This window comes from Mauremys reevesii, linkage group 15, assembly GCF_016161935.1.
Source record: "Mauremys reevesii isolate NIE-2019 linkage group 15, ASM1616193v1, whole genome shotgun sequence".
NCBI classification, from domain to species: Eukaryota; Metazoa; Chordata; order Testudines; family Geoemydidae; genus Mauremys; species Mauremys reevesii.
In genome coordinates this window covers 10,034,036-10,049,892 of record NC_052637.1, presented here as the reverse complement: position 1 = coordinate 10,049,892, position 15,857 = coordinate 10,034,036, and the positions used below count along the sequence as shown (strand labels likewise).

The 15,857-nt window shown below is 43.3% G+C and overlaps 2 protein-coding genes across 2 annotated transcripts; both read right to left on the bottom strand.

Moving 5' to 3' along the window:
* Nucleotides 1–3,025: 3,025 nt before the first annotated feature.
* On the bottom strand, nt 3,026–3,955 carry LOC120384054 (olfactory receptor 5V1-like). Its single transcript, XM_039502377.1, has one exon. The coding sequence runs from the start codon at nt 3,953–3,955 to the stop codon at nt 3,026–3,028; it is 930 nt and encodes a 309-aa protein (XP_039358311.1).
* Nucleotides 3,956–11,370: 7,415 nt separating this feature from the next.
* LOC120383625 (olfactory receptor 10A7-like) lies at nt 11,371–12,312 on the bottom strand. Its single transcript, XM_039501787.1, has one exon. The coding sequence runs from the start codon at nt 12,310–12,312 to the stop codon at nt 11,371–11,373; it is 942 nt and encodes a 313-aa protein (XP_039357721.1).
* Nucleotides 12,313–15,857: the final 3,545 nt, after the last annotated feature.

Here is a 15,857-nt window from a genome sequence, read left to right as displayed (position 1 = left end):
CCAGAGAAATGCCCCAAATAATTTCTAGAGATCTTTTTGGGGAAAAAAAATCCCATCTTGATTTAAAAATGGTCAGTGATGAAGAATGTACCGCAACCCTTGGTAAGTTGTTCCAATGGTTAATTACTCTCAGTACTAAAATGCACACCTTATGTCTTGATGGCATAGATAGGATAGATTAGATCGGGATAGGCAACCTATGGCACGGGTGCCGAAGGCGGCATGCCAGCTGATTTTCAGTGGCACTCACACTGCCCGGGTCCTGGCCACCGGTCCAGGGGGCTCTGCATTTTAATTTAATTTTAAATGAAGCTTCTTAAACATTTAAAAAACCTTATTTGCTTTACACGCAAGAATAGTTTAGTTATTTATTATAGACTTATTGAAAGAGATCTTCTAAAAACATTAAAATGTATTACTGGCACGCAAAACCTTAAATTAGAGTGAATAAATGAAGACTCGGCACACCACTTCTGAAAAGTTGAGAAAAGAAGGAATAGCCCTGGATTAGATAGATACTGAAGAATAATATGAAATCAATTTTATTTTATGTAACACCTTTTCAGAGAAAATATACCCCACACATTTTGCAGAGAAAAAAATACATATAACAGGATTAAATAGTATACAAAAGCAGAGGAAAATTGTCATAATTAGTATAAGTTAATGAGAAATAAACACAGATAAATCAGAAATACTGTAACTAAACTTTTTTGTCACTTTGGGCCTGTCTATTACAGACTCTTGGCTGGGATTGGTGTGTCAGCAGATCCCCATAGTGGCATAGCTACACCATTTGCCTGAAGGACATAAGCTATACCATCAGACACACTCTTCTGTCATCATAGTTCCTCTACATGACCTATTTTGGTGGCATAGCATGTCAGTGAGGGGCTGTGACTTTTTTCACATTCCTAGCCCACATAGCTATTTGGCAAATTTTGCAGTGTAGACCAGAGCTTTCACAGTATTTCTCATCTAAAGATATGAAATGACTTTCCAGACAAAAAAAGGTTGGGAAGTTTTGTTTTGTTTTTTGAAGGAGGCTTAAAGGAGTTCATTGAAAAATCAATGCGAGTTGGGTGCCTGACTCCCTTAGGCTCCCTCGGAAATCTGAGCCCACATGCTTAAGTAGTTGAAGGACTGGCCGAAAATTTCATTTTTTTAGTCAAATGTATATCATAGAATCATAGAAATGTCCGGCTGTAAGGGACCTTGAGAGGTCATCAAGTCCAGCTCCCTGTGCTGAGGCAGGACCAAGTGAACCTAAATCAGACCTGACAGGTGTCTGTCCAACCTGTTCCTAAAAACCTCCAGTGATGGGGATTCCACAACCTCCCTTGGAAGCCTGTTCCAGAGCTCAACTGCCCTGAGAGTTAGAAAGCTTCTCCTAATAGCTAACCTAAAATCTCCCTTGCTCCAGATTAAGCCCATTGCTGCTTCTACTGTCTTCAGTGGGCATGAAGAACATTGATACCTCTCATCTTTAGATGAGTCATTAACATATGTGAAGCCTGTTTTCAGGTCCCCAGTCAGTCTTCTTTTCTCAAGGCTAAACATGACCACCTTTTTTCACCTTTCCACATAGGTCAGGTTTGCCAAACTTTTTATCATTCATGTTACTCTCATCTGGACTCTCTCCAATTTGTCCACATCTTTCATAAATATGTGACAGACATTCAAGGCCACACAGAAACAAACATAATTTTTACAAATTAAGGTTAAGTTTAATTGTAATGTTCTATTGTTGGATCTTCTCTCAAACTTTCCTAGTGATTAACCTCCACATTTAATAAAATTTAGCATCCTATAAAAGCTTTCATCCAAAGATATGAAAGCTCTTTGCAACAGTCCTGGGGCTTCAGCTCTGCTGCTCCAACCCCTAAACCCCTTCTCCTGCAAGAGTCATCAAATGTAACCTAGGACCCTGACTCCCAGCATCCCCCCTCTCTAACCACTAAAACCCACTCCCTTCCCAGAAAGCAGACTAGAACCCAGGAGTCCTGTCATAGGTTTATTCCCCACTTTGAACTTTAGCGTTCACAAGATGGGGACCTGCATGGACTCCTCTAAACTAAAATCCTAGTTTAGATCTGGTTCTCGCTGCCACCAGTCAAGTTTTAAGTGTCTGACACACTCCCTGTTCCCCCAAAAACTTCCCCTGGGGAACACAGATCCAAACACCTTGAATCTCAACACAAAGGGAAATAATCCATTTCCCTCCTCCCCTCTCCTAGTACTTAGGAGAGATACCTGGATTCAAATTCCTTGAATCAAACAAAGAGGGATTCACTTTTCCCCCTCCCCTGCTCCGGAGAGATTACACACCGAGTCAAATCCTTGACTCAACACCTAGAGCGACTCCCCTCCCCCTCCCCTTCCCTAGTCCTTGGGAGAGAGATGCCTTGATTCAAACTCCTTGAATCAAACAAAGAGGGATTCACTTTCCCCCCCTCCCCTTCCCTTGAAAATCCAAACAAGGGAAGAAATCAATCAAGTTCTAAAAAAGAAAAGATTTTATTAAAGAAAGAAAAAAAAGTACAATATCTCTGTATTACCAGGGTGCAAAAATACAGGGTCTAACTTATAAAAACTGGAGAGATTTCCCCTCCCTCCTCTTCAGAATAATCAAAGTAACAGCAAACAGAAATAAATAATTCCTTCAGCAAACACACAATTGCAAATGTAGAAATCAAATTATAAGACTAATTTGCCTTTCTAATACTCACTATACTGGATAGTAGGAAATACTCCAGGAGAACTTGGAGACATGTCTGACCTCTCTTAGATCCAAAGAGAGCACACAACTCAAACATAGAACACAGACAAAGCCTTCCCTCCACAGAGATTTGAAATTATCCTGTCCCTTGATTGTTCCTCTGGTCAGGTGTTCATCAGGTTACTGAGCTTGTTAACCCTTTCCAGGTAAAAGAGACCTTAACCCTCATTTGTTTATTTATGACAAGTCCTGACTTCCAGAACCCATTCATGGAAGTAGATACCGATGTCAGTATTCTTGATTCTCTTAGAAGAACATTTTCCTCACAAGGACCTTTTTCATGGCTCTCTTCACATCCTTGTTCCTCAGAGTATAGATCAATGGGTTTAACATGGGGGTGACGATGTTGTATAGCAGAGAGATTAACTTGTCATTATCCAGGGAGTAGCTAGAGAGGGGTCTGACATAGGTGAAGATACTACTCCCATAGTAGAGCAGGACTGCAGTGAGATGCGACACACAGGTGGAGAAGGCCTTGCTCCTCCCCTCAGGGGAATGCATCTTCAGTATCCTTGAAACAATGTATCCATATGAAAGTCCAATGCACAGGGTGGGGCTCCACCCCAAGAAGATGCTGGAGACCAGTATCATGGTGACATTGAATGAGATGTCTCCACAGGAAAGAGCCAGCAGTGGTGGGATATCACAGTAGAAGTAGTTGACCCTGTTGGCCTCACAGAAGGGCAGGTGGATAGTGAGGAACGTGTGCAAGGCTGCATTGAGTGCACCACTAAGCCAGGAGACTGACACCAGCAGAACACAAAACTTCCTGTTCATGAGCAGCGTGTAGCGCAGGGGTTTGCATATGGCCATGTAGCGGTCGTATGCCATGATGGCCAGCAAGATGCACTCAGCACCCACAAAAAAGACGACGAAGTAGAGTTGTGTTGCACACCTTGCATAGGAGATACTGCTCCTGCCTGAGACGAGGTGCACCAGCATCTGGGGGACAGTGGTGGTGGTCTGGCAGATGTCTAGGAGGGAGAGGTTTCCCAGGAAGAAGTACATTGGGGTTTGGAGACATGGTTCCACCAAGGAGAGGAAGATGATGAGCATGTTCCCCAAGATGGTGAAGATGTAGATGATGGAGATAACCCAAGACAGAAGCAAATGTAACCCCTGAATATTATGAAATCCAAGAAGGATGAATTCAGTTGGCGTGGTTTGATTCTCCATCACCACATCTTCACTTGGCTGCAGCAGAGAGGAGAATGGTCTATAAACAAGGGAAAAGGAGTTATGATACAAGAATTTGCATATTTCAGTTTGGTCACTGGCAGAACCAGGAGTCTAGAATTTCTTCCCACTAATCCTCTCTAACCATTAGATCCTATTTCCCTCTCAGATCCAGGAATAGAGGCTAGACAACCTGATACCCTGACCCTGATCTGACTCCTAGAACCTGCTTGCCTTCTGGAGCTTGTACTAGACCCCAAGAAAGTCACAGCTAGAGCACACACCATTCCCAGGGCTTTGGAATCCTCCTGGCTCCTAGACCTCACTGCTCTAACCACTACAATACACTCCCTCCCAGAGCCTGCAATACAATCCATGAGACCTGTCTCCAAGCCCCCTGTGCTAATCCACTAGACCCCACTCGCCTGCCAAAAATTGGAATAGAAACCAGGAGTGCTGACTCCCAACCTCTGCTTCTCTACCCAATAGATCCAACTTACCTCTCATAGTTGAGAATAGAATCCAGGAGTCCTGATTCTGAGTCTCCCAAATCACTAAACAGTAGAACTCACTCCCTTTTTGAGCTTGGGATAGAACTAAAGAATCCTTCCTTCATTGGTAGATCACACGCCTTTACGAGGACATAGGAAAGCTCCTGATTCACCATCTTTTCTTTAACTCTTAGATACCAGTTTTTCCCTTAGCCAGGGCTAGTGCTTGTGCATTGGAGAAAGTTTGTACTTCCATGGACCATACCACACATATTCAAGCGATAAATAAAGGATTTTAATCTTCATGGACTGTAAATCTAACACTACAGTCAGGGGCATGGTACTGTGAAAACAGTGACAGTGGAGAGACAGATTATTACCACTAGCTGGTAAAATATAAAAACAATCTAATTTTCATTTCTTTAGCTGTTATGTATTTCCAGATTTCATTCAAAATAAACATTAAAAAAGGATAAAAAGGTAAGTATGAAATGTATGTGCCTGTCAACTCATTTTATTCTTTCTTTATCTGCTTTATATTTCCACCATGCAAAGTATGGCAGTCCACTTGGTATTGGGATCCATTTGTTTTCAGTTTAGCTAAATGGCAAAAATTGCAGTTTCTCATGATTGCATATATGAAATCTACATGCCCCTCAATGGCGTGGTAGGTTAATACAAGGCTTTACAGAAAAGCCATATTCTGCCTCCACAACACTGGAAAGTTTTGAATATTCCAACAGAGACAAATGGCCGGCTAGATAGAGACAGAAAAAAAAACACAAAAAGAGAAATGGGAAAATAATATTATGACAAGCGCTTGCTACCCACCTGATTCTGATAGATTCAATACTGACTATGAGACAGAGATGATGGTGATGGTGAAGATGATGATGATGATGATGAATGTTTTTATTACAAGCATTAGTAAAAGATAGTAGTAAAGTATAGACTCACCCTATGTTTGATTTTGATCTATTTTATGTTTCCAGATTTTCAGCATACAAAGTGACAACGTCCAATTGATATTGGGATCCATTAGTTTTTTCCTTACTTAAATCAGAAAGATTATACTCTCTCATGTTTGCAAGTTAGCGGTACATTCAGAAACAAAAGCACAACATAAATAAAGTGTTTCTATTCAAAATTTCTGTGCCCTTCAGACACTACAAAAGAGTGAAATTCTGCACCCCATAGCACCAGAAAGTTTCACATAACTCACTAAAGCGAGAAATGGTGAAATAGACTAGATAGATGAAGGAGATTCAAAACATCCATGAAAGAATGAACATTCACAATCATTATAATAGCTATAGTAATATGTGAAATGCCTCTCACCTACCAGTTCAAATAAATAAATGATGCTGGCTCTGCATTACTAACAATGGAGACCTTGAAGGAGAACTTAAATATCTATTCTTTAAAAGGACTCTTGAGAACACATCCCTAGAGCATATGTGTTCAAAGATGAAGCTGCTTTGGGTGGAATTCCAGTGGGGAGGAGGGAGAATGGGAGGGAGATACTGTCAGTTTGTTCTCTGCTGAAATACGTGTAACTGTACTGTGTAGTAGTGATGTAAATTGTATTTGGAAATAGTAGTGTTCATGTTGATGTATGTCTATACCCATTGATATCCAAAGCCAGATGGTGCTCTTTGGAGTGGAGCATAGATCACAGCCACTGTTCTGGTGTCTTTGACCATTTCTGCAGAAATAAGCATCTAAACCCTATGGATGAAAAATAAACTCTCCATATATAACGCTGATAAAGGACCCTATAGGGCTGTGAATGGAAAGAGGTCTTGAGCATCTAAAATTCTTAGGGGTCATTTGGAATCCCCAGATTAAAATATCTGTTCTAACATCATTTAAATCAATGGATTGATGCCAGGGATGAATTTTGGTTCTATTACTTCTCAGATAAGGTGGTGATTCTGAAACCTACTGATGACATATTGGACCAGATTTTCAAACTTGGTTTACGTAATGGTAAGGACTGAGACTGGGATTTTCAAAGAGGCCCAAGGGAGTTAGGAATCCAGCTAGCTTTGCACTATGTCCAATGGAAGCTGGGTGCCTAACTCCCTGGGGTCCTTTGAAAATCCCAGCTACAAATCTTTATTTGAGCAACTTCATATCAAATACTATTTTGACCATTTGACAGCAGAAACTTAAAGTGCTTACTGGATTTGGGGTAGAGTATGGTATTTTAGTTGGAGACTGGGATATGGGTGTGCTGTGAGCATAGACTCCATTTGCCTTAGCAGAGAACTAGAAAATGCCCTATTGCCATAAGATCCACACATTATTAACTTTGTCCTCCAGTCTATCCTAGACCGCTCTTGAAATCAGAGGACCAAGAACTCTATGAATTCAAGTCACCTCCACAGCTGATCAAGCTTCAGTAGCATACCACCAGCTTTCCCCATTCCAAATTGACTCCTGTCTCTCTTTCAGGAAGAATCACATATGCTTTAGGGATTCAATAGGACTTCTCTGTACCCTGTGATGAGTGACTACATTATGACATGTAGATATAATAGTGTGAAGTGTTTTACAAAAAAATTAATTAAGGGTGAATTGGAGCCTAGAGAATTTAGTTTTGCCTTGAACCTGCAGGAAGGGAGTAACACCCCCAAATGGAATTTGGCAAAGTTATAAGCAACTGAAAACAGGGGTGTAATGGGGTTGGGGTTCTCACCCTTAGTGAGGGCCCTTGGTCGAGTGTGTGCAGGCTTGCACTTTCTCTCCCTGTAGCCCTTCTTGGGCTCAGGTCCTTAATTAGTCCTGTAATCTATCAATGATCTTCGCCTTGTTATTGAGCCGTACTCCTAGGGGTTTTCTACAGGAGGCAGTGACCTCGCCCTCTTTGGGCACTTCAGGCCCCAGCTCTCTTGCTGGGCCACTAAGGAGTTAAACTCCCCTTATGGGGTGTATCAAAATCCAGGCTACTACTCCCTTGGTGGCTAATGGGGATGCGGGGACTCAGGCCCACCCACTACCCTGGGTCCCAGCCCAGGGACCCTGTTGATAGCATCCATTCACTGTGTCCCTTTATCTAAGTCATATCGCTGCTTTAATTCCTTGGGCCACTTCCCTATAGCCCTGCGCTTTCTTCACCCCTACCTCAGGACCTTGTCTGTATAGAGTCCCAGCTACCAGCCTAGAGCTCCTTCTCACTCCCTTGGCCAGCCACACACCATCCATATTCCACCAGTTCCAGCAAGGAATGGACTCATTCAGGCCCTGCAGCTCTTCTTTTACAAGCCTGCTGGGCCCTAATTGGCTGTGTCACACATAGCCCTTCTAGATAGCTTGGAGGATCCTCTCCACTGCCTTTTTTAGGGGCAGGGTGTGGCAGGGCCATGAGGTCTTGAGCGGGGGGGCAGTTTGTAAAAGGACGAATTCTTCTGTTGGCCTAGCTACTGTTTCTCAGAGAGGTGGATTCACTAAATCAATGGATAAACTCATTCCACCGACAAAGTAAGTGTCTATGCAATAGTGACACAGCTGCAACACTGTAGCTGTGTGGCTGTAGTATTGACATGTGCAAATCTTCATTGGAGCAGGGAGTGAAACCTGGGTCTCGGGATAATTCATTAGCCACTAGTTTATAGAGTTATTCCCACACTCTCTATACTTTCTAGGACTCTACTCAGCTAATTTCTAGAACATTCTCCTGGTATACCCGCATTCCACTCCCTGCCCCAATGAAGATTTCAGTACATACACAGAGTAGAATAGCTTCAACAGAGGAGACTGAGAGACACGTCTGAGCACACCTACCAGATTAGACCCCCACAAGTGAGATACCTGAGGGAGCAACAAGTTTGTAAATGCCACTGGGGAGTTGGCATGAGTCAGGGCTGAGCTGCTCAATGGTGTCAGTAATTTGATGGCTTCCCACAAGCCCACTGGCAAAAATGTAGGCACCTCTGGGATTTTACTGGTGGAAACTTAGTTATCTGAGGACATTAGGCAACTATAGGGCAAGGTAGCAGGGGTTTCATTACTGTTAATAGTGTCTAAATGTTGGCCTCAGGAACCTAAGTTAGGCAGTAAGGCACCTAAATCCCTCTTGTGAATCTAGCCCTAAGTCTTTAGAGGGTGTGGTGACAAAGAAAACCTAGCAACTATGACGTGAGTGAAACCCCTATGGCAATGTCTGAGTAAACAATAGCTCGGAAATGTGAACTGACTCATTTATTTCAATGGGTGCTGTTACAACCTGGCCCTGTCCTCGCCCTTGTCAGTTGTCAGTTTGTTGTACTCAGACCCAAACTATGGTTCCCATGTGATTCTAACCCCTCTTGGTCTAGATAGTGACTGGTCACTGTCCTTAGCTCTGGGTCTCTTTTAGGCATATTGCCAGGTGAGGACCCCATGCATGACACCCTTCTTGGGCAGTGGGACTCTGTAGTCCACCTGTCTTAGACCACAAAATAATTGACTTATTTTTGCCATCCACCAGTTACTTATACCCATTTCCCCTCACCTGGCAGTGGGAGCCCAGACAAATCCTTCAGGGATAATGCAGCAGGAAAGCAAGAGACGCAAACACTTTATAACACAACATCAGAGGTACAAAACTTAGGAGAACAACATCCTCAAGGCACCCCTCTCAGTCTGATTTCACCACCCCTGGTTCTGGTCAGCATCCTCAGGTGATGCTGAGTCTCACAGACACGTCCTGTTTCCAGGTGCTTTTGTTGAGGGAATTTCCCAGCTCCAAATCCTACCCCTGTTTGCTGCTGTGTAGAGAGTCAATCAAAGTCTGCGGCCCTGCCAGCAGAAAACCCATTATTCCAGGATAGAAGAATCAGTACGCGTTGATGGCCAGTGATGGATCTCTCCCTGTGAGTGATTTCCAAGGTATCCTGCACTCTAGCAGGGGCAGCAGTTCTCAGAAAGACTGATGCTGTCAGGGTGAGCCACTTTTTCACTAGCATTTGGATGTTCTAAACCAACAAGGAGGTTACAATGGAAAACAAAGGTCTCAATGAAGGTAATAATCACAAAATTGCTAAAGCACATAGGCATGCTATGTCATCAGCCCTGTACAAACCTAACTCTGCATTCAGAAATTCTTTGTGAGTGAATTTCCCAGGTGTTTTTATTTTTGTTTATTTTTTTTATTCTATTGGTAGGAGATTAGAAGTCATTTAGGCAGTTGTAGTTGTCAGACATTCATAGAAATGTAGGGGTGAGAGGGACCTCAAGAGGTCATCAAGTCCAGCCCTCTGTGCTAAGACAGGAACAAGTAAACCTGGAGCAGCCCTGCTAGGTGTTGTCCAACCTGTTCTTAAAAACTGCCAATGATGGGGATTCCACAACCTCCCTTGGAAGCCTGGTCCAGAATTTAACTAATTTCCTAATCTATAACCTACATCTCCCCTGCTACAGATTAAGCCCATTGCTTCTTGTTTTATCTTTGATGGACATGGAGAACAATTTATCAACGCCCTCTTTATATCAGCCCTTCACATACTTGAAGACTGTTGTCAGGTCCCACCTCAGCCTTCTTTTTTTAAGACTAAACAGGCCCAGTTTCTTTAACCTTTCTTCCTCTCAGGTTTTTTAACCCTTTGACCATTTTTGTTGCTCTCCTCCATACCAGGGCTGCTCGGGTGGCAAGTGGGGCAATTTGCCCCAGGCCCCACAGGGGCCCACACGATTATGTAGTATTCTATAGTATTGCAACTTTTTTTATGGAAGGGGCCCCTACAATTGCTTTGCCCCAGGCCCCCTGAAACCTCTGGGTGGCACTGCTCCAGACTGTCTCCAATTTGTTCACATCTTTCCTAAAACATGGATGTAATAAAATACAGACCAGACTTTAAATGTGACCTGCCCTTCTGGATTTCTCCTGAGTAAGCTGCCCATTTCTGAGACCCTTCTCCAGCCCCAGGAGTGAACCCCTTCCAGCTCATGCCTCTACGTCTCTCTGGGGTGGGATCCAGAAATCCAGCCACACTCCAATGAGGTTGCCAGTTTCCCCCTTCATGGGTGCCAACCCCATTACCTCTCAGGTCCGATGTTCTTGGACTCTGCCAAAGTTCCCCGTTGGGACCCTGTGGTCAGGAATAATTTGTAGTGACACAGAAACAGGAGTATTTGTCCAAAACGTGCACAGTGCTTAGAGAAGCAGATTTTTAAAATAACAAAAAGACCTACAGGACCCACTGTCTTCCTTATGTTTGACATTCCCCTCCAGCCCCTTGGTAGACATGACCTAGCCTTGGTGTCTCCTGTTCTCTCTGGGAACCAAGTTACAGCTTGACCACTGCAGTTCCTGCCTCTCACTCTGTCTGTCTGTCTTTCTTCACCCTGTTGGCTCTGGGTCTTTTTGTTAGGTTCCAGCAGAGCCAACCACTTCCTTTTTAATCCTTCAGGGTCTTTTGATCTCAGCCCTAGCCTTAGGAAGAGTAAAACATCCTAACATGGATGGTGCCAGCCAGGTTGGTTCTTCCCTCAGTTGATGACCCAGCCCATTGTTGTCTTAGCCCTCTGAAGTGGGTACCTCAGAGGCTGAATTACCCTTCATGGGTTCCTTAACAGCATACTTTACAACCTCCTTTGCTTTAACATTACACAGTCATAGAATCACAGAGTCAGAAGAGACCTCAGAAGGTCATCTAGTCCACCCGCTGCTCAAAGCAGGACCAATCCTTAGACGGATTTTTGCCCCAGATCCCTGAATGCCTCCATAAAGGATTGGATTCACAACTGTGGGTTTAGCAAGCTCATGCTCAGACCACTGAGCTATCCCCCCCTCAAGTCAGATGCCAATATAGAACTAAAAAGGGAAACCAAATTATACATCATATTGTTAAGCAATAGTACAGACATTTTCCGACTTTGTGACACCTCCCAAGCTGAGACACTTCAATGGGTCTCAATGATCAGAAAAAACAACAACCGTATTTATGAGAACAAAGAAATGTTACTCCTGGTCAAGAATTTCCTCAGAGCCTCCTTGACTTCTTTGTTCCTCAGACTGTATATGATTGGGTTGAATGTTGGAATAATGACCGTGTACAACAGGGCGAGGGCTCGATCGGTGTCCACAGAGACATTGGAACTGGGCCTCATGTAGGTGATAAAGGCGCTGCAGTAGAATAAGATGACTGTGATTAGGTGTGAAGAGCAAGCGGAGAAAGCTTTGTGTCTCCCCTCGCCTGAGTGCATCTTCAGAATGGTGCAGATGATGCTTGCATAGGAGGTGATAATTAAGATTAAGGGGACTACTGTGAACACTATAGTGAGAAAGGAAAGAATGGCATTGATGAGCGATTTGTCCGTGCTCACCAGCCTAAGCACAGGGAGGACGTCGCAGAAGAAGTGGTTGATTTTATTCGGCCCATGGAAGGGTAACGTGAATATGGCTGCCGTTTGCTCACATGCCACCAACTTACCCACGATCCACACCATAGCTGCCAAGCTTAGGGTGACCTTTCTGCTCATGATGACTGAGTAATTCATGGGGTTGCATATGGCAACGTACCGGTCATAGGACATAACAGTCAGCAGGCCACACTCTGTGCTGCCAAAGAAAAGATAGAAGTACATCTGGACTGCACAGCCCAGGAAAGAGATAGCCTGCTTCTCTGACAGGAGGTTGGTCAAGGTCTTAGGGATGACCACTGAAGTGTAGCAGATCTCCAAGACTGACAAGTTCCTGAGGAAGAAATACATGGGGGTGTGGAGGGCCAGGTCAGCAACCGTGACAGCGATAATGAGGCCATTTCCTATCAGTGTGAAGAGGTAGATGAGTAAGATGAGGACAAAAAGAAGGGGCTGCAGATGCTGGAGGTCTGAGAAGCCCAGAAAGATAAACTCTGTCACTGCTGTTAGGTTTTCTTCCATAGCTCGGCCCTGTTGAGACCCCATAGGTATTTGGATCCCTCTCAGGGGGTTGCATGGTATCTCATAAAAGATAGAAAGATAGATTAGATAGAATCACAGTTACACAATCAGCTTCACCCCCTCCCCTTTCTCATCTCTCTATGTTCACACAGCTCAGGTGTTCTATCCCTTGGATCTTACTCATCTCTGGTTAGCGATTCTGACACCCTATCCCACACTCATCTCAGGAATGGACATTAGTAGCTGCTGTGTCCACTCCAGAGGTGTAGTTGGGCCACACCTGAGCGGCACTGCGACCCCGTGCACTTGGTCACAATACCTGGAATGGGGGGCTGGGTATAGCACCGCAGAACAGGCACTGCAGGAGCCTCCACTGAAGGGTGAGTCATGGACACACACAACAAGTCATGAACAAATGGGAAAATCACAGTGTCTGTGACTTCTTTCCCATTGTGACAGACATGCAGCCCTATGAATGATTATTAAAGAGCACCCCCACATTTGTTCCCACTACCCTACCTCTTACAGTGCCATCCCATTAATGAGAATGAGATACCAGAGTGTTGAGAGAAAAAGCACTAGACAAACCAACAACGAACAGCCCAGCCACATGGCTGGTCTCGTCTAATCTTACACTTCACTGCCAGCTAATGTGGTTAGATTTACCTCTCACATTACTGGAACACAGCTGGACCAATTTCTGTTCTTCTTTACAGATAAGATTCTCCAAGTGTCTGTGGGACTCTCAAATCTGGGTGAGATGAGAGAGAATCCTGTAGATGAATATATTTTAGGTGTCATTGAAAATGACATTGCAAATAGATAGAGTCGATAGGCAGATAGATGAATCATTCATTACTATTAGTTACCTTGATAGAAAGACATTATGCATATCTTTGATAAGACAGAGAGAAAGAAATTAAGAACAATTCTGTAGATTAGATACATAAGAGTAAATTAGATTGAGTGATTGGATGAGAGAGAAAGAGAGAGAGAGTGAAAGAGGTTGTCTATTTTTCCTTCAATTCTGGAGATTATTTAGGTGTTGATGGCTCCATAAAATGAACTTGGGGTCATAATAGTAAAGAAGGAAAATGCTTCAGACTGTCCCACAAATACCTTACTCTGAGCAGTCAAACCTTCCCACTTCTGAGCAGTTCCATCATTTCTGAAATTGACTTATCTTGACCGAGAAGCTTCTCTGCTAGTGAATCTCAGACATCAATCCTTTCTGTACTGTTCAGTGACTACTGGGATAAAATCCCCAGGGTTCTACTGACTATGGGTGCCTGGGAGAATTTTTAATTGTATTCTGTTTGTAAGCACTTTGATCAATGAAATCAACTCAGCAATAAAGAAACTAACATTAAATTCAGAGATGGTCCAATCCAAATTGCAATGTCAATTGTACTTGTTGATCAAGGTCAGAATATTGGTTTACTCTCAGTTCTACAAGCATTTACAGTAGACATATTCTTCATCATGATTAAGATGTGTTTGTTGCAATAAGGGTCTGAGATCTTAGAACCTAGACAATTTATATAAGCTTCTCAGGCACAGGCTCCTGAAGGACATGTAACAAGGATGTATAAATTGTATCTACAAATGTCAAGAACAAATATAACTAATAGGTAAGCCAAAAGCTTTTAGCACTAATTGCCGGTGATCTCAACAGCATAGATCTTGGTGGAACTGGTGTGAGGTCTGACTAGTCTTTAAGGAGATATGATGTTCACTTCATCATGATCTCAACATCCAACTGGGAACAAATTGCCCCCCCCCCCGTTGGCACTCTCAGGATGGAGCTGAGAACTCACTGGAACATGGGTAGTTATTAACTCCCCTCTTATCCCTAGAGTGACGTCATAAAGACAGAGTTGAGGCACTCTGGTCAAGAGCAGGGAAATTCACAGTGCTATTTCCATGCTGTGATAGATCTACAGAAAGCCAAGAATAGCATCCTCCAGGGATGTCAGCTCTTCCCACCACTAATTTCTAAATCTCCAGTTCAGATCTATCCCCTTGCAGACGTGACTCCAATTTGTTACCACATGATGGCTGCTTGTTGTCTCATGTGAAATGTATGCAGTGGTTCTCAGACCAGCTCCCAACGGACAAGTCTCCATGTCTAAAATGTATTCAATAACAGCCTTGGAAATTATTTGCAAACTTCTTGGTAAGTTCATCTCAGCAGCCAGGGGCTAGTGGCGAAATTCACTCCAGTGTCATTCCCATTGGGGGTAACTTTCAGTGTGAACTGGACAATCATCCCTTACGCTTCTTTGAAAATCCTGGCCTAAACCTTCAAAGGCCTTCAGTTGTGCACAGGCCTTGAGTGTATTTGACATGAAAGTATCATGGACATTGATCTAGCCTGGGACACATGGATGCAGGCTCCCCAAGGCAGGGATGAAGCAGGTTAGTGGGACAGTGTGCTGGAACTGTCAGTACTTAAGCTATAGCCTGAGCTGTTTGATGGGTCACTGGAGGAACTCTGTCCTCCTGTGCGGAGTTGCATTATTGCCTTGTTTTATAAAGTTTTTCTTCACCTTCCTCTGAGACATCAGATCTTTGCAATTGACAAAGTTATGACACTGATAACAACAGTCTCAGCCTTTTCTTGCCCGTGATTTTCGCCAATCATGATTATTAAGGAGAGGTGGTATATGAATAACAAAACCTCTGATTTATAAATATGTTTGTGAATAGCATAGTAAGGACACTTCGCCAATGGCCTGAGAGAAGTCTGTTAGAAGATTGACTGTTTATAGCAGGTAGCTGAGCATCAGCTTTTCTGGGTTCAATTCCTAGCTCTGGGAGAGGAGTGAGTGTAACAATTTAAGTGTATTGGGTGGGTGGCTTGGGGGCAGAGGGGAGTCAAGATTTTTAGAGAACAGGGCACATCAGGGAGCTGGTTCTGAGTATGTATATATTTCATAATCTCTCTCCTCCTTCCTGTAGAGGCCAACTGTCTTCTTTAATTGACAGCTCTTCAGAGAAGGGACCAAATTTTCAATTATACCCTTAATATGGGCAGATCAATAGATCCCCTGTCCTGTTTGGATCATCTGAGCATGGATATCACTCCTTACATGGTTGTAGACTTGGATTTTCAAAGGATCCTAGTGGACTTAGGCTCCAAAATGCAATTCAAAACCAAGGGGAGTTGGGTGACTGACAGTCTCAGCCTTTAATATTTTAGCCATATCATCAAGGTCTATAAAAATGACCAAATGACCATAGACTGGTGGACAGAGTCTGTGACTGGTTTCATTCCCCTGAAGAAAGTCTCAGTTTTCAACAGACTGGAAAGGACTAAGGAAAGGGATTCTTATTCTGGGACATGATTCCATTAAAACATGAAGGCGAAGACTCATAATCATCCAAATCCTATTGACTTTGAATAGCATTTGAGAGCTTCCTCAATTAGAATTTTGTGAAATTCCAAGTGGGCTGTCAATGTAGTTATGGAATACACATCCTGCACACCTTGACAAATTTCTTCACACCCATCCCGTCAAACTTTTTACACTCCAGATATCAAA